Source organism: Plecotus auritus (assembly GCF_963455305.1).
Source record: "Plecotus auritus genome assembly, chromosome: 7".
Lineage (NCBI taxonomy): Eukaryota > Metazoa > Chordata > Mammalia > Chiroptera > Vespertilionidae > Plecotus > Plecotus auritus.
Window position 1 is genome coordinate 135,233,040 of NC_137774.1, and position 21,138 is coordinate 135,254,177.

The following is a 21,138-nucleotide window of genomic DNA, read 5'->3' on the forward strand; positions in this document are numbered from 1 at the left end:
CCCAATTGGCCCCAATCGGGGTGGGCCGGCTGGACCCCACCTGTGCACAAATTTGTGCACGGGGCCTCTAGTTTGGTTATAAATGGCCAGAAAGTGTATTTAAGAAGACAGGAGTATTGATTAGGAAATAATTGTTTGCTGGAAATGGTCAGTCTTTTCCATGGGTAATTAAGATGGTGTCACTTGATACCTACTCCAGGGAGCATGTTCTACAGTGCAGTGTCATTAACCTGCCGTCATGGCAACAGGCTGGTCTTGGGTTCTCCCTCTGGACCTTTCTTTTATTAATGTGTCTGCTGTTCACAAGTTACAACTTGCTCTTTTCATGTGTTGTTCCAAACACAAGTGACAGGATAGAAAGAAAATATGGGAGGTTCTCATTATATAGCACAAGGTTTCAAGAAAAACAAACAAATAAACCAACCTTTGGCTTGCTACATTGAGAGGTAATCTCCTTCCTCCATACAGGTCTATATACCCTCCTGTTCATGGATCAGTAGCATCAGCATCCCCCAGAGGTGTTAGGAATTCATACTCTAGGTTCCCGTACCAAAATTGAATCTGACTGTTGCCAAGATCCCTGAGAAATTCACATTCACATTAAAGGTTAAGAAGCACTGCCAAATATAGACTTCTGTTTCAACAATAACATTACCAGCAGCTGCCTACAATGGGGTTTCTCTTCTGAGGCACCACTGTTTTTCATTAGCTTTAGGGTCTAAGATTTCCCCCCAAAGTGGGAAAAGGGCATTGTTTTATGCAGTAAGAAGAAAGCTTGGTAACTTAAGCTAAGTTTATCACAAGAAAATGTTTCCAGGCTGTGTAGTATTTGGTCCCCAGGATTTTCTTCTGCCCTATCCCTGTCTCTGTGCTCACCCAGTCAGCTCAGAGCTTTCAGCCTGTGAATCAGGCACCATGTTCCAGCAGCACCAAACAGAGGAGGCTGTTATTCTAGGAATACCACCTGGAAGCTCTGTCAAAACAAAAGCTCAAAAGCAAGCTTTGTCTCTTCTGGCCACTTCTTATTTCCTTTAAATCACACACTTCTATACAGCATTTAAGATAAAATGACATCACCAAAGCCTGGACTAATAAACAAGTTTTCCAGGAAAAAGACACTCATATTCATAGTGACTGTCATGTGCCTAGAATGGTCTTGCACTTTAAGGAGCCATCACACTAAGAGGCAAGTGGTTCTGTTTATATTTCACATGTGAGGAAGCTGATGCTCAGAGGGATGTGGTGACGGGCTCACACAGATGATTAGTGGTTGAATTAGAACTCACCCCATGTCTGGTTTTGAAGTCTGATTTCCTCTCCCTCCATTGAAATGCCTCTACCCAAAGGACTAGATCTTGTTTCTAAAGCTGTATCATTGGTCCCAACTATTCTACAAAAGCAAAATTGCATTCCAAGCTGGTCCTTGGCAAAACTAAGGGATGGCACAAAGTTTGTCTTTGACTACACTCCAACCCCAAAGCAAGCTCTCTTTTTGCTTAACTCTACGAACTTTCAGCCAGCTAGTAGTTTTGTCAGCTCCTTGTTACCTTTTCCAATCACCTTAATGGGATGTTCATCTGAGACTGTCTTCTTCTCAACATTTCATATTTAATTTCTCCCACCATACTCTCCTTTAGTCAAAGCTTACTTGCCAATTCTGTCACGTTTTAACAATTAGCAATATCTTGTATGTCAAATTACTGATTTGTAAGTTACTTCATTAACTTGTTACCTTTTATGGTTTGACTCTTATTTTTTTCCTTTTTGTTCTTGTTAATCCTCACCTGAGGATATTTTTCTATTGATTTTTAAAGAGAGTGGAAGAGAGAGAGAAGGAGCGGGTGAGAGAGGAAAACATCGATGTGAGAGTAACATATCAATTGGTTGCCTTCCACATGCACTCTGACCAGGGACAGGGACGGAACCACAATCCAGGTACGTGCCCTTGACCGGGAATCGAACCCGAGACCTTTCAGTGCATGGGCTGACGCTCTAACTGCTGAGCAGCACTGGCTAGGGCAGGTTTAACTCTTAGAAAACAATAAAGTACCCATGAATTACTTGATTAATTAATAATACATCTTAAAGAATAAAATGAAAAGGATTATAAAAGTGTAATTTTTGGCCCTGTTTTCAGTCAAGTGAGTCCTTTGCTGTCCCTCAAATCCCACCCATAGGTAGGCATCTACTTTGTTGATACATTTGGCTGGCCTGAGCTATTAATAGCACAGAACACATTTTTACACTTTAGAAACTTGGAGGTGGGGAGATATTTTTTTAATCTTTATTGATTTCAGAGAGGAAGGGAGAGGGAGAGAGAGAGAGAGAGAAACATCAGTGATGAGAGAGAATCATTGATCGGCTGCCTCCTGCACGCCCCACACTGGGGATCAAACCCACAAGTTGGGCATGTGCCCTTGACCGAAATCAAACCCGGGACCCTTCAGTCCACAGGCTGATGCTATCCACTAAGCCAAACCGGCTAGGGCAAGATATATTCTTCTTTCTAGGAAACCCCAACATCTGGTAACCCATCTAGTCACAACGATCATGTTTCTGTCTAACTCATACAGCTGTATGTCCTAGTATTGACATTCAGTCTTCTTAAAGTACAAAACGCTTCACATTTTTAATTGTTCAGCTGCACAGGGAGAAGTACATTGTTACTAAGAGCAAAGCCCAGAATCCAATTTGGAGACCCTGATTTTCATAATGTTTTCCAACCATCTAATCAAGCCTTCTTTCTTTTACCCATGTTTCCTTTCTTGCCTCTCTATTTCTTCTCTCTTTGTACAGTATGTCTTAACACAAGAAAAAAAAAACTTTCAAATGCAAAGAGAAAAATGGATGGTAATTATTATAAATGTCCCATTAGAACTAGGGCCATTCAATCTGCTTACTTGAACATATAAAGAATGTTCTCTCCTCTGAAATACTCCAGTGCACAAATAAGAGTGTATTCAGATATAATTTCATGTGATTACCCTATATTAGGAGCTCCTAACCACAACTCTCTATCAGGTGTTGTTAAGCACATAAACAAACTGCCTCCAAGTAAATCCTATCCATCGTACCTTTATTTTCATTTCACAAAGATTCTATTTTGCAGGCAAACTCTGGGAATGTTGCCTCCCTATTAAATAGCAAGAAAGGAAAATCTGAAGGTAGGAGGGCCCTGAAAGGATCTTTACCACAAAAATCTGTCCTGTCTCAAATATATTTCCTCCCTTAGCTAAAACTACATAGCAGGTCGGAAAAACCCGTGTAGTTAAAGGCAAAATCAAATAGTAAACTATAAAAGCAGAAACATTACGTTGCTATTGTGAACTTATTTCACAGCTAAATTAACCAGGGAATGTTTTGTAACAACACTGAAGGGAGGACAGCCAAGTTTCAGAAGACTAGTCTTAAACTTAGATTTATTTATTATTTACTCCTAGAGCAGGGATTCTGATACTGAAACCTTGGGTGGGCCTCAGGGACCTGGGAATTCTCAGAAATTTGGGGTGTCCTTGTACATGTGGGCTTTTTTCTTTTTTTTCTGGGTGATGATCTATAGTTTCTGTCAGATTTTCAAAGGGATATAATCTAAGAATCACTATTCTTAGAGGATTCTTTAAGGAATATGGAAAAGTTGGATACAATGATATCAGATCAAGCCTGATATTTATGAGATCAAAGATATGCATTTGCGTTATTTTTCTCTGAAAGACAATCGGATCAGGCCTGTCTATATAGCTGCAGCAAAACCAGTCAGGGAAATTAGAGAATAGCTGAGAATATAATTTAGACAGGCCCATTGTATGAAATATGGTAATACTCAATGCTATAACATCATCATCATCTTAGTAGCTTAACAAAATAAAAGTTTACTTCTCATTCACACAAAGTTCAATTCCTGGTCAATAACAGCATTCCATGCGATCATTCAGGGATCCAGGCTCCTTGTACCCTATGGCTCTGTCTTCTTTTATAGCCTTGAAGTCCTCTGTTAGAACTTCAATATCTTGCCATTAGATAGGGGAAGAAAGAGAAAGTACAGAGGATTACATGAAGGTTGGACATCTTTTCTACCCACACTCCTTCAATCAAAATTCAGTCACATGGCCTAACCTAACTGTAAGGGAGGGTGAAATGTAGTCTAACTGCATTCTCAGGAGGTAAAAGAAATGACTTTTGGTGAACGCCTAGCATTTCTGCCCTATCCTCTCAAATGAAACAACGGGACCAGGAAAAGTTTGGAGATCAAGAAGACATGCTGCTTTAGATATTGGAAGAAAATCCAAAGTCATAGGAAGACCAACATACTCCACAGAAAACAGGCTAGAAAACAGTGGAAGAAACAGTTTTACAGGAGGTAGGAAAGTGTCCAGAGTAAAGAACACAGTGACCTAAAACATATGAGCAAAAATGCTTAGAATTTTAGGCATGGAGGTGGGAGGAATTTGGGAATTTAGTGATCAATAGTAGAGCCCAAGTCACCTAATAGTATTTAGGACGATATGAGGTTAGGAGTGGCAATAAGAGTAGGATCAGACAAGAGCAAGAGTGAAATAATCAAGAGATAGGAAGACCACAGAGAGGGGGCCTAGGCACAGCGTGGAGAGTCAAGGCAGTCTATTTGTGAGGTGACTCCTTGATGACCAGCATGTTGGACAAGAGCTGTTCCAATGTCTCCTGTCCAAGGTCAGGACTGACCCTGGAGTAGTGCAGAGCCTACAGATAGGGGTCAGCTGCGAGAAGAGGCTCTGGAGACCTGATAGGGCCTGACAAGACCCATCCTCAAATGTTCCCAGGAATCTTACTTTGCTTCTCCATCACAGACAACAACCCTGACTAACCCTAGCTTCCTCACAAATGGTTCTGGGATGAAAAGGAGCAACTGAATCAGTTCAAACCCTTCAGAGCACAAAGCAAATGCCCCACTAAGAGTACGAAGAAACTGGGATAGCATATTGGCTTAGGAAGAAATAATAAAAATAACTGCTCATATGTGCAAGACATGGTTCTTGGGCTTTAGATATATTTATCCATTAATCTTGACAAAAACTTTTATTTGAAGGACATGTCTTTATTACCTCAATTTATAGACTACAAACTGAGCAACAGTCACTTATAAGTGACTTGCTCAAGTAAGTGGCAGAGCTGGGGTTCAAAAAGATCTGCCTCCAGAGTTGATAACCTTAACCACTATGGACACTGCCTTTCTTAGAAAGTCAAATTTGGCCCAAATTTCATATATTTCACCTGATTAATGGATGTGTCATTGAAGACACATCCTTTAATTTAAGTCTCCCCCAGAAATCTCATCTACTATTTTCTTTCCATAAAGTTGCCTCATCCTTTGGAATGAAGACAAGTCATGGATCTCCCAAGAATGAGTCATGGACAGTCCCCTGGAGTGGCCACCCTCTCAAAGAATGCACACTATTATGCAATAACAAGCTTTGAAATACAATATGTGGCATATGAACGACTGCAGAATGTCAAGGTTAGAAGGAAGCTTAGGGACCACAGTCCCACCTATTTTAGTACAGAGAAGCTAGTAGCTTTCAAAATGTCCCTTAGGAATAAGAGCAGATTGTTCTAACTTGCACAGTAAAATACTTGCCTCCTTACCTCAGAACATTTTCTCTATGCAGCATAAAGGGATCATGAGGGTTAAAAGCCAGAACCTTTTAATAGTGATATAAGTGACTGCATGGATTCTTAGGTTGCTAGCAGGACTGTGAAAAAGATAAAAGGGTTCAACTTCATGAATTTGTTTTCTATGAAACAAGGAATCCAACATCTTATATAACTAATCAGGAGTTATATATCCATCCATTCAAGCATTTATTCTATCACCCCAAGCTTTACCCCAGCATTATCCATCCATCCATGCACTTATTCATTCATCCCAACCTTTATCCCAGCTTTAGTCATCCATCCATCCACCCATCCATCCAACCACCCATGCAGGTATTTATTCATTCATTTGCAAAAGTTTTCACTCATTACAAAATATCTACTGAGCCAAAATTTGTGCTAAAACCTGGTTGTTGGGTTTTTTTGTTTGTTTGTTTTGATTTTGCAATTGCAATCAATGTTTTTCTGTCTGTTTTTCAGATTTCAGTACATGGGATTCTAGTACTTTCCATTATAAAATAAACTTTATATTAAATATGTTCAGGAATCATAATAAGGCCATTATTTATGGCACACTTTGCAGATTGCATCCATTAATTTAAAGGAAAGAGGATATCACTTAGGAGTATTTCCTTTGTTGCTCAGGACCTTATTTATGGCCTTAAGTGTCTTTTATAGGCCACATACTTAGTCTCAAGAAAAACGTGGATAAGGCTCAGTCAACAGTGAACTGCCTTCAGTACCAAAGAAGTACTCAGATTTCAGCAAATTGTGTCTGAGAGCTGTAAGGCCCTGTTGTCCTTGATGAAAAGTACTCCCCTGTGACAAAGACATGTATGCTCAGTTTTCTTGGAGGACAGTGGAAAAGGGATCTCTACATCCTGCTTCCCTGTCAGGACCATCAGCTAGTGTTGTTTGTGCAAACACTGTAATCCACCTTCTACTCTAAATAATTCTACGCCAATGGCCAGGGCTCCACTAGTTCTAAAAGTCTAAAATGATTTTGTGCAGCATTTGGCTGTGTACCACATGAGAACGTTATTTTCTGATGATAATAAGGGAGGAGACGACTCAGAAAACAAAGCACAATATCAAGGTGCCAACACCCCAAATGTATTTATTCACTTTTGTATTATGGATGGGAAAGATTTTCCTTGCTACAAAGGTTTGTTAAAAACAAGTTGATGCAAATCATTAAGTAGTAGCTACAACTATTACCTATTGTAAACAGAATAATAAGCAGAAAATAAATAAACAGAAGCAACTATTTTGGTGTACACAGACATTCAATTGTTTTCTGTTATAAAACTGATATGAATGCCACCCTTTTTAATCTCTTTATAGTATTTTTCCTTGAGACACATCTTTTAAAATTGCACATTGCTTTGCACTTGTCTTACCAGTTCAGGTTTGTAGCATACCAAAGAATTACAAAAAACTGTTTTACTACCAAGGCAGGGGCCATGTGGTCATTTATATATTACAAATGAAAAAGAAGCAAGGTACAAAAACGTGTGTGTGTGTGTGTGTGTGTGTGTGTGTGTGTGTGAGTGCGCGCGCGCGTGCTCAACGCTGTGAATACTGACTGGTAGGAAAGGCTTTAAGCTAGTGGTCATCAAAATCATATACAATACCTATTAAACACTTACTTTGCTAGCAGCATGTAAATTCACTGAATTGGTTATTCAAAGACCAGACAAACAGAATTCCCGGATACCGTTTCCATTGGGGTTTTCCAGTTCGTATGGTTCCAGCTGGCGGTACTCAAAAGTCACACGGTTTACGTGTTTTCCGCTGGAGACCATGCGCACCACCGAGTTGTCACAGCCAATTTTCATTTGGGCTATAATTCATGGAAAAAGTAAAAAGTTTCCCAGCAAGTTAGAAACCACACAGCAAAACCACTTCTGTCAATAAGATCATTTAAACTCAAAGAAAGCGAGAGGTTGTATCTTCTTCTCATGGGCTCAAACCATGCCATGAGGGGAAACGTTTTTGTTTTCATGTTTGTTAGAATATAGAATTAACTTCAGAATTGTGACATGGATCTCAGCTTTCCTCTTCGTGTGCAAGAACACTGTTAGCCAAATAAATCCGGCCGCAGAGAGGCAAGAAGATGTCTCCTTGCCCTTTTCATATTCCCCCTGCCAGGCTCTGGGGGTAAAGGCAGGCGCCTCTCCACACTAACCTTCACTCTAGTTCAGTGTTCTCAGTGGAGACAGTACTGCCTTCCAGGGACAGGCTGGGAATTAGCAGGGGTAGTTTTTGGTTGTCATAACATCTGGGGGTGCAAGTGATATTTAATGGGCAGGTTGGAGGCTAAATTGTACTGCTAAACATTGATGTTGACCAAAAAGATCACCTGTTTATTATTTTCTGAGCCTAGATAATAATTGTTTTACATATAAACAAAAAATATTTTGTATGATTTAGATAGACCACACTAAATATATTCATTTTCCCCATTGTCCACCTACATTTTTCTCATTTTTTTCCATTTCTTTCTCATTTGTTCCATTGTCTACCTACTTTTTTTTTAAATCATTTTTTCAATTTCTCTCTCATTTTTTCCTGTGCTTCATAGAAGAAATGACTATTGATATCCTTACTTCTCTTAAATCCAATTTTATCCATTATTTGTACAAGCACCTGGCAATGTTTATATATCTTCTGGTACAGATGTGCCTGAGTGGTTATATATTGAAACTCATCATTTTTATTAAAAATTACTTCTATTTTACTCTTCCAGCCTCAGGCTGGCCCCTGAGACAGGATTTATCTGCCCTATAATAATCCTTTCTGTGGTTTTAATCTACTTAATCTCCCTCCACCCACTTTGTCTCTGAGAAACACTAGCATTATTGTGTAACTGGTACTTGACAAACAGGTGCCTGGTTTTAAATGAAATAAAACTGCCAGACAGAGTTACATATTGAGGTAAAAGTCAATTTGGAGACATTATTTTAATATAAGAACCAGGGAGTCTGCATTATGCTTCTACAAGGAGTTTCAAATTTAATTTTCCTTAAATGACTTAGAAGGTCATTCTTTTTCTGATCTTGCTCTGAACTTTAATCTACATAACATACCCCGTTTCCTTTAGTTAATGTGCACATTATTGATTTGACATAGTTACTAAGAAAGTCCAATTGAAAGAGCAGGGTCCCTAATAGTTCTTCATTGTCTGAACAACTTAGGAGGGGCTCATGGAAACATGGTGAATGAAAGAAAAAAGTGAAGTTAAAATGAAACAATGAGTCATAGAATTCAAGCCTTCAAATTATTTTAAGACTAGTTTTAATCATCTGGATAATTTAGTCAAAAGTGGGTTTTTTTGGCATTAGTCTTACCATTTTACCTAATTCAACTCATATAATTCAAGCATTAAAATTACTCTGGCTTCAATGATCTAAATTATAAGGTATGGGTGTTTGTTCATCTTTAATCTAATCTTTTTACCCAGTTCAAACGCATCTCCCATTGGCATGGAAGGATGCATTGCCTCAGAGAACACATGCAAAGGGCAAGAGAAGCGACTTGCACTGACAGTTTAAACCAGAGCTCAAGTGTAAATAAACATGAAATAACCCCTGTGTTTTCAGCAAAGTGAGTTCTTAGAAACCTCTTGCCTTTACCTTGATTATCAAGCTTGCCCTGGACCCAGTCCTGCCTTAAATCTCATCCGAAGCTCTTTTATATAGGAATGAATGGGGGACAGTGGACACCACATGTTGGGCCTTAGTGGTTACCGATGCATATTAATTCTATTTCAGAGATGTTTTGTTTATTAAGGTTCCCAGTATTAGCTCAGAGAGAAAAAAATACTGGTGTGCAGACCAGGTTTTAATTAAAACAGGCAACAGCTGATCAAAGGATGTCTGATTTACAGCTTCATCATCTAGTCAGCCTTGGGCAAACTACGGCCCGCGGGCCGGATCTGGCTGTTCTATCCGGTTCTCTTGCTCTCCCCTCCGCTCCTTTACTTTGAATTTATATTAGTTCACAAAAACACTCCATCCATGCTTTTGTTCCGGCCCTCCGGTCCAGTTTAAGAACCCATGGTGGCCCTCGAATCAAAAAGTTTGCCCACCCCTGAATTCTAGCTGCTTAATGATCTGTGGTTATAAGAAAGGAAAGGGACTATGATAAGAATTTGCCATGAGGTTAAAGACTGTTGCCGTTTCTCTCCTGTTTTACTTTTGTCTCTTTAAAGACAATCGCCAATTCCTTCCCAGTTTTACATAGGGCCAACCTTAAAAACGCATCCTTGTTACTTCATAGGTTTCTCTCCCAGTGTCAGATATTTTGGTGATGCATTCTTCATAGTGTACATAGTCTTAAGTGTAAATCTTCACACTGGCTCAATGTGCAAAATTGAAGATTTTTGGTGGGACTTGCCTTCCCATGTATAAGAAATGTTAGGTGTTTTACTTAAGGAAATAATCTTGATGGGCACATAAATAATGATCAAAGAAACATCTCACCAGGGCCGTGAAAGGGATAGCAGAGATCAGCTAAAGGCATCATCTTGGAAGGGTCCAATCCACTTCCTCCCAGCAGCTCCACAAAGTCTCCTTTCCCCCCACAGCCTGCTGCAGGTTTCTGAGAGAATAACAACAGGGAAAGAGATATTTAAACCAACTATGGGAGTCAAACCATTTGACCAATGGCAAGTGGTCAATTCACTCAGTCAGCCCTAGACATCCTGACAGTGCCATTTCATTCAACATCTAGGACTATGAAAATTAAAAGGCGTTTACAATTTTAAAAATGATAAGAATTGCTTTTCTAAATCAGTTGAGTAATCATTTTTTAAAATGTGTGTGCATTTTTAAAATAAGTTCAAGGACTGCAATGATGAAATGGGAATCTGTAAACTCCACATAAGATGTGTGAAAAAATGAAACCATTCAGTCATACATACTAGAATATTTGAATTAGTGCATGCAGTCAGAGAGTTTTCAAAGATAGATAGGGCTTTCTTTCAACTCACCTCTTTTCCTTTTCTTTATAAAGGACTTTTTCTGCTATTGGGATGATGTTTATCATTTCTACTGATAAGGATTTAGAATAAATTCAAAAATGACCTGTGGGGCTCTGCGCGCCCTGGCCCTGCCCATCTCCCTGACACGTCTCATATCACTCCCCTCTATCTTTCCTTCTTTCCATTTCTGGAACCCAGTAAGCTCATTCCTGCCTCTGGGCCTCTACACTACTGTTCTCTCTGTTCCTGGCTCTTCCTGTGGCTGCTGGGTCCCTTATAACTATCACTAAAGTCTCATTTTGTCTCCTTCTCAGAAGGTTTCTTTCCTGACCACCTTAGTGGTGAGATCAAGGAGCTCCCCACCCCTCCTTCTGCTCCCTTGTCCCCAGTTGCTATCTATCACAGCACTTCACTTCATTTTCCATAAGGCACTCACCACTAGCTGAAATATATGCAATTTTGCCTGTCACATGCCAGAAATGTAGGTTTCATGTGAGCAGGATCTGTTTCGTTTGTTGTTAATTTACAGCATCTAGTATAGTGCCTTGAACACAAAAAATATTTGGAAAAGAAAAAGATGCCTGGAAGAATACAGTCTTTAATTTCTTTTCTTTTCTTTTCTTTTCTTTTTTTTTTTTTTTTAAGAGGAAACACCAAGATTACTCCTCACAGCCAAGAATTACTGAAGTGCAGATCTCCCAGTCTGGTATCACTCTTGCCATCTTTTATGCTGTACATCAGGAATAACATACAAACAACCTCAAGGCAATAAGGCTATGTCATACATAGACACCCATTTGTTCTGGTCTTTATCCAAGAAATATTCTTCCATTAAAGTCGCCCTCCAAACAAACAAACAAACAAACAAACAAACAAAAAAGCATTGGCTCACAAATTTAGAGCTTAAAGGAAATTAGATATGCTCCTTTTATTAGTCCTAGTCCTATTTGGCTTTCCCTGAAATCTGTCTGATTAGGAACTATGACTGTCCTCGATGCCAGCAAATACACGAGCTATCTTAACCTCAGCACAAGAGAAAGTAAAGGAAATGAGGAGGATGACTCAGAGGGAAGACGCCACCAGTGCAAGTAAATGTGATCAAGCTCAGCATTTATTTTAAGACCCATACAGAAGTTCATGGGAAAACAAGTTGATGGAGAATCTCAACTAATATTTGTTGCAAAATGTATTGAATTAAATGTAATGCAAAAAAAACTCTTCAAAACTTCACTGTATTTTGCAATATAAAAATCCAATTTCGAATTTTATGCTACACTTAGCATTTCTTCATAACACAGTCAATCAGATACTTCCTTCATGTCAAAAGAAAATTCCAATAGTCAGAAAAACAGCTGTGTAGATGACTCATACTAGGTTCTGCTAGGAGATATTTTTTTTTTTAAGAGGCAAGTACAAGAGAGTTCAATTGTAATTATATGCCAAACATTTACCAATTGAAAACATTTCTTGCATCACAAGAAAAGTATTCAAGTAGCACAGGGGACACCTGAGTGTGCAACTTTCAGCTTAACAGAAACAGAAAAGGGGTTTAGTTAAAGCGGGGGGGGGGGGGGGGCGGGGGGCACACCTGTGAGACTTTACAGTCAAACAGGACAGACTACTCCAATTGCGAATGTCCGTGTTTACCCTGTATGATACTTTTGCTCTGATAAAGCTGTGGCTTTAGTAAATAATTTGAAAGCAAGTAAGCAACTCACCTTTAACTGCAGGCCATTGAAGTGTCCCAGGGTGAGATCAGATATTTTGATCATCACAGGATAAATTATGGAGAAGCTGCAGTTTCGATGCTGATGTGGAACTACCAGGGTGAACCTTCCATTTGGGGTCTGGGAAATGACATTGCAGGCTTTGCAGAAAAAAAAATCACATTTTCACTATTTGGTATGCTGGTTTTTATAGACATTTGCTCCATCCTTATTTTAGGCTCCCATTCATGGTCTAGGGCCTTGTGGCTCAGAAGAGGGTACATTTCACAAAGGCAATTTAGAGGTGGGAAGGATTTGGGGAATGAGAGCCGCTGGGATGTATGGATGAAGCCTTTGGGCTGCCAGAGGCTTTTAAGATTAATCTCAGGGGTTATCTTGTTTATAATCAGAAGACGTAAATTCATAACCAACCAAACAATACCGCTGTAACACTTCAGTTAACTGGGGTCCAAGTTCAAGCTGGGAGCCTGGGAGAATCAAGACTTTCAAGCTGAGGCCAGACCTCAAACCCTATCTGTCTGGAGCCTTCACTCATTGAATTTGGGGCCAATGTTATTTTTTAAATAATAAAATAAATAAACAATAAAACAGTCATGAAATAAGCTGAGAAAAAAATAGAAAGAAAGCAGGCTTACATCTGAATAAATATTTGCTGAGTGTTAAAGGGTAAGTTGACTAAAAGATAAATTTTAATGTTTGATTTACTCCCAAGAATTTTCTGAAATTTTTTGTTTTGTATCTCAAGTCTAGACTTACAAATTTATTCTTCTAACTATGAAACTAGAAGCATCAGTTTATACCTTCCCCCCCCCTCCAAAAAATTTTCTGACTTATCAGAACAGGTCAAAACTACCTCTTGCCTCCTTCCATATTTTTTAATTCAACTTAATTTCAAAAAGAACTGAAATTCCTTGACAATTCTGGAAGCTTCTGATTTATAACCAAACAAAATAGATGAGAAATATTTCATTTTTCCCCTCTAGGATTATTCTGCTCCAGTCCTCAGAAACAGCCTCTTTTGGGGGCTTCTTTCAACATTTTAAAAAACAAAACACAAAAATTGAAAGATCAGTCAGTACATTATTCTTTGTCAGGTTAGGTCCATTCTTTGACTATATGAAGTGGTAATACCAATATTATTGCATGCAACCAAAAATGAATAATAAGTTTTCTTTTCCTGAATTAATTTTTTATTTTTATTGTTGATGCTATTGAAAATGTCCCCATTTTCCCCCTCTTTACCCACCTCCACCCAGGTCCCCCCTTCCCTTTGGCCATCACCATATTGTAGTCTATGTGTTATGCTTATGCTATTTGGCTAATCCCTTCACCTTCTTTCATCCAATTAATTTTTTTGTTTGTTTTAATGGGAGAAAAATAAGCAGATGAATGAACTCATTTTGATTAAGATAATGTATTTTAGGCCTGGGCTGTTCAGCTTTTTAGCATCTATGGGCATATCCATCAGCAATCAACTAAATTACAGTGGGAGACGCTGAATCAGAAGGCAACTTTGAGGTCCTGGTCCAACCTTCTGCCCAGGCATGAAATCTGTCTAACACATCCCAGATATGCAGTCTTCCCGCCTTTGCATAAATATCTAAAACTGCAGCCGAAACCGGTTTGGCTCAGTGGATAGAGCATCGGCCTGTGGACTGAAGGGTCCCGGGTTCGATTCCGGTCAAGGGCATGTACCTTGGTTGCAGGCACAACCCCAGTGGGGGGTGTGCAGGAGGCAACTGATCGATGTTTCTCTCTCATCGATGTTTCTAGCTCTCTATCCCTCTCCCTTCCTCTCTGTAAAATATCAATAAAATATATTTTAAAAAAAATATCTAAAACTGCAACTTCATATCTGATCCCTCAAGCTTATCCCAGATGAGTGGAATGATTTGGAGCTATTAAAGTTTGTCACTGAATGCATTGTACTTTAGGAGATTAGAATAAAATACTGAACAAAAAGATAGAATTCTACTCACCCTAAAGTAGTATCCTATCTAGACTGGGAAATAAATTAAAAACTGTGATTTGATTTTCATAATAATAAATAGAAAATACCCTTTTTGGCCATTTCTAATTACAAAAGAATTTCCATTCAAATCATTCCTCACTTCAAATGTCTTAAGTCTGTGCAATGATACTCCCTTTGAAAAGCAGATTTGATCTATGCCTCCCTCCCACCCCCCATCCCCGCCCCACTGCCTTCCACCTGAGAAGACTGAGAGCCCACTTACGAAAGAGGTTGGGATCTGTCCTGATGGTTAATGTGAACCCATTTCCTGGTTCATGGACCCGGAAGAAGATCATGGCCACATTCTGGGAGGATCTGATGCTCCTTCTGCCAAGACCACTCTCACAGAAATCTATGTACCGCTCAGTTGTGGGGAGAGGGTGGTCCTGGGAACTGGGGAACTCCTCCCCTTTGAGAATCCAACCATCAAATACCTTCCAACAAAAACACAGACATAGGTGATCACTCCCACCAACTCCTTAAGTGACAGGTGTGCAATTGACAGCCTACACTCCTCTGCCCACTTGCTTTCCATCTGTTTATATTTCTACTGTGAGGGTTATTTGCAAGTAATATTATTAACTATTTATTGCATTTTTTTTCTTTATAAACCTTAAAGTTTCCAAAATAAGTAAACTTTATTATACTTCAGCCACCTTCATAAATTAAACTACAGAAGCACAAGTTGGGTTTCAGTTATTCTCTTGTTTTTCCTCATTGAAATATGAATAAGATAATCTTTTTTTAAAAACACAGCAGCAGAAAAAAACTGAAGCTGCAACTTGACCCACCTGCCAATGGTTATATATGCCCATTTCCCTTGTTGTTTTTTGTGTGTTTGTTTTACTTTTATCAGATATTAGAATACCAAGAACTACTTCAACGCTCGGACAATGGATGGTGTATAGCTTAGGACTTTTTCCCCTTCACTTGTTAAAGTTTGCCATTGGACAAAAGGTCAGAGTCCATTGACTTTACTCTTAAAGCGCCACAGGTCTCCAATTTACTGAGTCCGGTCTCCTTCCCATTAGCAACACCAGCTGCAAATTACTTCAGGCCTCTTCTAAAGCGTTTTGAACCAAGGCACCATTTTAAAAATAATCCCACGGTGCAGATTTTAATCATGCTCCTTTTAACTGGGCTGTGGAACTCCATCAGCCATTCCCAGCTGACCTGTTTGGCTTATGGACAATGACTGGGAGAGGCGATGTGAGGTTGGGGGGCTTGTCCTCCCCTCCCACCTGCTGAGATTTCCTCTCAGCATCCCTCCCAGCAGCCTGAGTCCTACGGCTTTGAAGACAACCGTTCGGAGCCTGGCACATCTCCGGACCAGCAGGAGCAAAGCGGGCTCAGATCTCAGAGCTGCGGGCCGGCCTCCTCTCAGCGCCCGCCCTCGTGGTGGACCTGGGCGCTCGCTGGTTTGTACATCGGCCCTAGATTGTAATCCAGCGTTTAGCAACGGGAGTTCGAGTCTTTGGAAGCGTCGGCCCCAAGACTGCACAGAGGGGATTTTAAATCATTGCAACCTCTTAGGCACCAGCCCTTCCCGGTGTGGGGCGAGGTCTTGAGGTTGAGAAGAGGTTCCTGTCCCAGCGGAGCGTCTAACTAAGAACGTCACGCCTCCCCCAAACTCAGCTGCCCCACGACGGGCGCAGCACCCCCGCCCATGTCCCCTCCGCGGTGCCCGGGCTGCTCGGTGGGGACACCTCACCTTCAGGAAGTCCCCGCCCTGGCAGTCAATGGAGACCAGGTCGTAGTAGATGGTGATGAACTCCTCCGGCTCGCTGATGAAGAAGGCGGCGCAGTGCAGCTGCGGCCGGTCAGCGGTGAAGGTGAACTGGCCCTGGAGGCTCAGCATGTCCAGGCACCCTGAGGGAGGGCAGGGCATGGGGCTAGGCGTCTCGGCTGCAGCCCCTGCGGCGCCAGCGCCCCCTCCCCCCCCACCCCCCGGCAGTCCCTCTCGGCACCCCTATTTCCAGGTTTGCAGCGCCCCGCGCCGGACTCCCAGCCTCGGTTGCGCGCTGCTCGAGTGCCCCAGGGCGCAACACCCCATCAGCTGCTGCGCTCCTGGTGGTACGGACCCTTAGCGATGGGAATCGTGCCCCTGGACAGCCCCTTCTCTGTGATGCCCGGGAGCCTGCTGCCCTTGGCGCAGAGCCCACACCTCCCCACATCTCCGCTGCCTGTGAACCCGGCCGGGCAGCCCCAACTCACGCAGAGCGCGGCGGTACAGCGGCTCCCCTGCCAGCTCCCGCTTCAGATGGGCGCCGAGGAGCAGGAAAGGGTCGTGGTCCCCGGTTTCCCGCAGCTGGCAAGGAACATGGGTCAGTTGGGAAAAGTTGAAGGGGTGGGAAAGGGGGCCAGAAGGAGGGCACCCTCTCTGCCTTACAGCAAAGAGAATCAAGTGACGGGATACTTTGCATCAGACAGGGTACCCTAGGCGGCCAGGGGAAGGAGGAAGAGGCAGGAGGGAAACCCAGTCTGGGGAAAGACCGTCCCACAGAGAGGGAAGAGAGCGCTAACCCAGGCAAAGGCACGCGCCTACACAGCCTGCCTCCCCCCACGGCTGGACACCCCCCAGGGGAGGTGTGATGGGTCAGCCAGGGAACCACTCACCTCCAGGTATCGGCTCTCCCCTCTCAGAGCCACCAGGAAGATCAGGATGAAGCGACACTGGAGTTTGAAGGAAGGAGACATGCTGGTCCTGCCTCGGCAGCTGGTGTGCTCTGCTCCACACCTTGTCCGGCAGAGAGCTGGCAGCTGGCGGGGTCCCCTGGCTGGGTCTCTTTTATAGAGCAGTGAGGAGGGAAGGCGGCCTGCTCCTTAACTGATCTGAGCTCAGTAACCATGGGTTACCCTGTCTCAGTGACACAGTGCGTGATGACGAGGGTCCAGCTCTCTCCCAAATTTTCAGAGTGGGTTAGCATTATACAGCAAGCATGATTTCAGACTCTTACAACAACTTACTGAACCCACGGGTGGAAGAAACAATGAGGCAGGGAGAGAGAAAAAGGGAGGGCATTTTGGGCCTGGCAAATGCTGAATTATCCTCTCCTGAGCATATGTAGGGGAGTTTTGGTTTTGCAAAGCAAAGTGACAAGGTTACACTCATGCGTAAAATACCCAAACACGTAATAACCTTATCATGCAGCCTTGCCTCGTAACCTTGGATGGATGGACTCGTGCTGGAAAATGTCAGAAAATATAGTACTTATGCAATTGCTCATGCCTCTCAGGGAGAAACTTGAGGCGCTTTCAGCTCCAAAGGGAAGCAAAACAGAAGCCGAAATCTGATTTTGCAGAATATTGCAATAATGTAATTCAAGCTTTCTTTCTGCCCTTTAGCCTTTGCTTTATCCTGGGCCAGTTTCTTGTAAGCATTTCCCTAATGGAAAGCTAACTCTGGCGTCTTGTGTGCTCCTGGATTTTAGCTGAGGAGCAGTCACTTAGCTTGAACATATATACGGCAGACACTCCTGGGCCAGCTAACTGGGGTCAGGACACAGCACCCAACTGAACCACTGAGAGATGAAGTCATTCCATGTCACACCTTCAAATACCTGAATTACTTTAATATTCATGTAGAAAGAACTGCCCAGAAGCTTTATTATAACCATTCATCAGCCAATGTACAGGCCTAACCAAATGACTTAGCGATCCAAAAATAAGAATAAGCTTATCTTTGCTAATTAGACATGAAGAGAATTGCTTCTCTTTTATGTCTAAAATTGCAGGAAATGTGGTGACATTCCACATTGACCTTTCTCACCCCTTTCCAATCCACGTGTTAAGCAAGGCAACTACAAATCCTAAAAACTTTCATGTTGCTTTACCACTGCCTGACAGAAAACACGGCACTGCCATAGCTTGCATTGTTATGAAATTATTACAAATAATGAGACCATAATACAGGGTTTTAATGCAAGGAAATGAAATGGTTCTACTTTTAGTTTATGAATATTCAAAATTAAGCAATGACTTACCTAGTGGTGTCAGAACTTGATATTTTCATATTTAAGACAATTCTGAGCTCTGAAGGGGCTGCCCCTTAGCTATTTACTAGTAAACAGGAGGCCTTCTTACCATAGTCCTTAGACCACAGAGAGCATGAGAGGGAAGTTCCCCCAAAGGTCATGAACCCTGGCCACCATGCCTTTCTCCCCATCCCAGGGTTGTACAGATGTCTAAATTTTAGCGGGGGGAGGGGGGGAGATAGAGAAACCCAAGAGGAATAAAAGAGGAGAAAAATAAATGGTTTAACCCCAACACACCAGGCCAGATTCAAGTCTGTCTCCCAGCAGTCTGTGCCTAGAGGGAGGCTTGGGCACACTCATTCCGTATGCCACTAGCCCAGACTCCTTTCCCATTAACCTAGCCATGGCCTTGGCCAGCTCCCAGGATACTCAGCTTGGAGAACCCCATTTATCCCACTTTGGGGTGTCTTGCTTTGCTACATCACCGCTGAGACATTCTTCTCCAACCTGCCCCTACACACACACACACACACACACACACACACTCATGGACAACAATAATGTTTCTAATGTGCATTCTTGATGCTCCCTCCTCAGGAACCACACACATGAAGAGCTGGGATGAAGCAGGACAAACATAACCACAAATGGGTAACATCCTATTTTATCTAATAACCCACAAGTATTGCAAAGGGATGTACTTTATTCCCACCAGATCCTATGTGGGGAAATTAATGTGTAATTTTCACTAGCTTGGCAAATATCTACGAAGCCAATGAAAACGGCATTGTGACTTTTATCTGGTTTTTGCTGGTTTATTTGGTTTGGCTTGGTTTCTAAGAGTAACTAAAGGAGGAAAACTAGACTCTACAAGGGAAACTAAGAAGATAGAATTGAGACAAAAACAAGCCTGATAGCCATTCTCTATCAGCAAAGGTATTAAAAATGGGTGAGAACAATGGAAGAGCAATTTAGATTAGACAGAAGGAAAACGTTTCTGGATAATAAATAAGTCTATGTCTGAGAACTGAAGATAAATTGTTTTCATCCACTGATTTGGTCATTCAAACAACTAGCTTAATATTTGAAAGCTGTTTGTTTCATCAAATTGACTGGTTATTTTGAAATATATTCTTAGTAAACTTAGAGTCCCCAATCTGCTGTTGGAATGACCTGTATATTCACCTCCATTCTCTGCACGCATTTTAGTTTTTCTCTGTATTTTTGAAGACAACCTTTCCAATGCTGATTTAATGCAGTCCCTGAGCATTGTTTTTTGTGTGTTTTTTTAGGTCTTAAACTATTGCTAGGCAGGTTAAGACATTGTTTTTGTTAAGTAAGATGAAGACATTTTTCCTTTTGTAAAGCCCCAGTGCAAATTGTCACCTGTGTTAAACCTGAAGGTGGAGGTGGCCACACAATCTAGATCCATATATAATCCATGAACATGAGAGCGGGGCAAGTTTTAAACTGCTGAGCCTGAAGAGGCACAGGCAGAGAACTTCTAAGGAGAATACTGGGGTACTTTGTAGTCACCCACGTGACCTATGATGTGATTGTGACAGCCAAGTGTGAGCTTATGGACGGAGGTGTCAGAAGCAGCAAGAACTACACAATACCAAATCTCTATTTTAGGGTTGGTGCAAAGACCTTCTCAAAGTATTCCCTATCTGTAATAGTAAACTTTATCTTTCATTAGTCATTTCAACAGAGAATACAACCAATCCATGCTTTAGAAAACTTTTCTTTTCCTTTTGCTGCCTGATATGTTGAGTACTGGGAAATGGGACATCTGATTGAGTTCTTTAAGAAATAAATGAAGATGATTGAATAAAACTCATTTAGCCAACAGCAACAACAATTAACTTTCAATTGTTTTCAAGATGACTTGCTCTTTGAATGAATTTGACTATTTTTTTTAATGCAACCCTTTTTAATAGGTTTAATTTATTTTTTCACATCAGTTTGGGATCAAGAAGGAAGAACCTAAACAAATACACTTGGGGAACCATTAGCCTTTGAATTAAACCTCAAATGTCAGTGATTTTCAACCCAAATCCAGCAGTACTAAACATTAGGATTTTGAGGGTAGCAAGTGACTGACAGCAAATCAGAAGTTAAACAAAAAGGGAAATTATTATCAGGACACAGAGACATCTTCATGGACAGAAATCAGGAAGCAGGGTCTCAAATCCTACCTCCCTGTCTCTGTCCCAGGCTGCCTTCACCCCACATCTCAGTCTGTATGCCTGTAAATAAGCCACCAACAAATTTCTAAGCTTCACATGTTACAATTTGACAAATAAAAATATCCTGAACCAATATTCTCATAATCCCCTGTCCACAGAACTTTGTGGGAAAGGCTCCAAGGCCAGGGGATAGGATCCTGTCACAATATGACTGTTCCCCTGACAGCCATATGGATAGAAAAAAGAGAAGCAATTTCCAGAAAAAGGGATGCTGGATTCACAAAATGATGGGTATCTTCAACAGAGTGAAAAAACTCAAAAGCAAAAGCCCTGGTTTAGTGACCTCTTTGATCATAAGTTTTCTCACCTGTAAAATTACTTTTCTCACTGGGAATTATTGTACGAATTAAATATGATATATCTTCTACATAGAGACTAGCCTTAAATAGTAGCTATTATTAAATTATGCCAATCATATTATGTCTTTATCACTAGGGCTTTCCTTCTAATGATGATTTTATAAGAGTGCATGCATAGCATATGTTTTTCATATTATTATTAAAATATAATGAATGGCTTCCTATTAGAACATTAACGGACTTGAAAAGCCATAGTTAGAAAAGGA

General features: G+C 41.2%; 1 protein-coding gene across 2 annotated transcripts; it reads right to left on the reverse strand.

Moving 5' to 3' along the window:
* Nucleotides 1–6,720: 6,720 nt before the first annotated feature.
* CRHBP (corticotropin releasing hormone binding protein) lies at nt 6,721–17,406 on the reverse strand. 2 transcript variants are annotated; one of them, XM_080679543.1, is made up of 7 exons: nt 16,967–17,406; nt 16,565–16,658; nt 16,062–16,219; nt 14,574–14,784; nt 12,331–12,479; nt 10,113–10,230; nt 6,721–7,471 (listed from the first exon to the last, which is right to left on the reverse strand). In XM_080679543.1, the coding sequence occupies exons 1-7, from the start codon at nt 17,045–17,047 to the stop codon at nt 7,314–7,316; spliced, it is 969 nt and encodes a 322-aa protein (XP_080535669.1). In that variant the 5' UTR covers nt 17,048–17,406; the 3' UTR covers nt 6,721–7,313. The 2 variants fall into 2 exon arrangements, with proteins under 2 accessions (XP_080535669.1, XP_080535670.1); XM_080679544.1 differs by lacking the exons at nt 16,565–16,658; nt 16,967–17,406 and adding an exon at nt 16,318–16,419.
* Between the last annotated feature and the right edge of the window lie 3,732 nt (nt 17,407–21,138).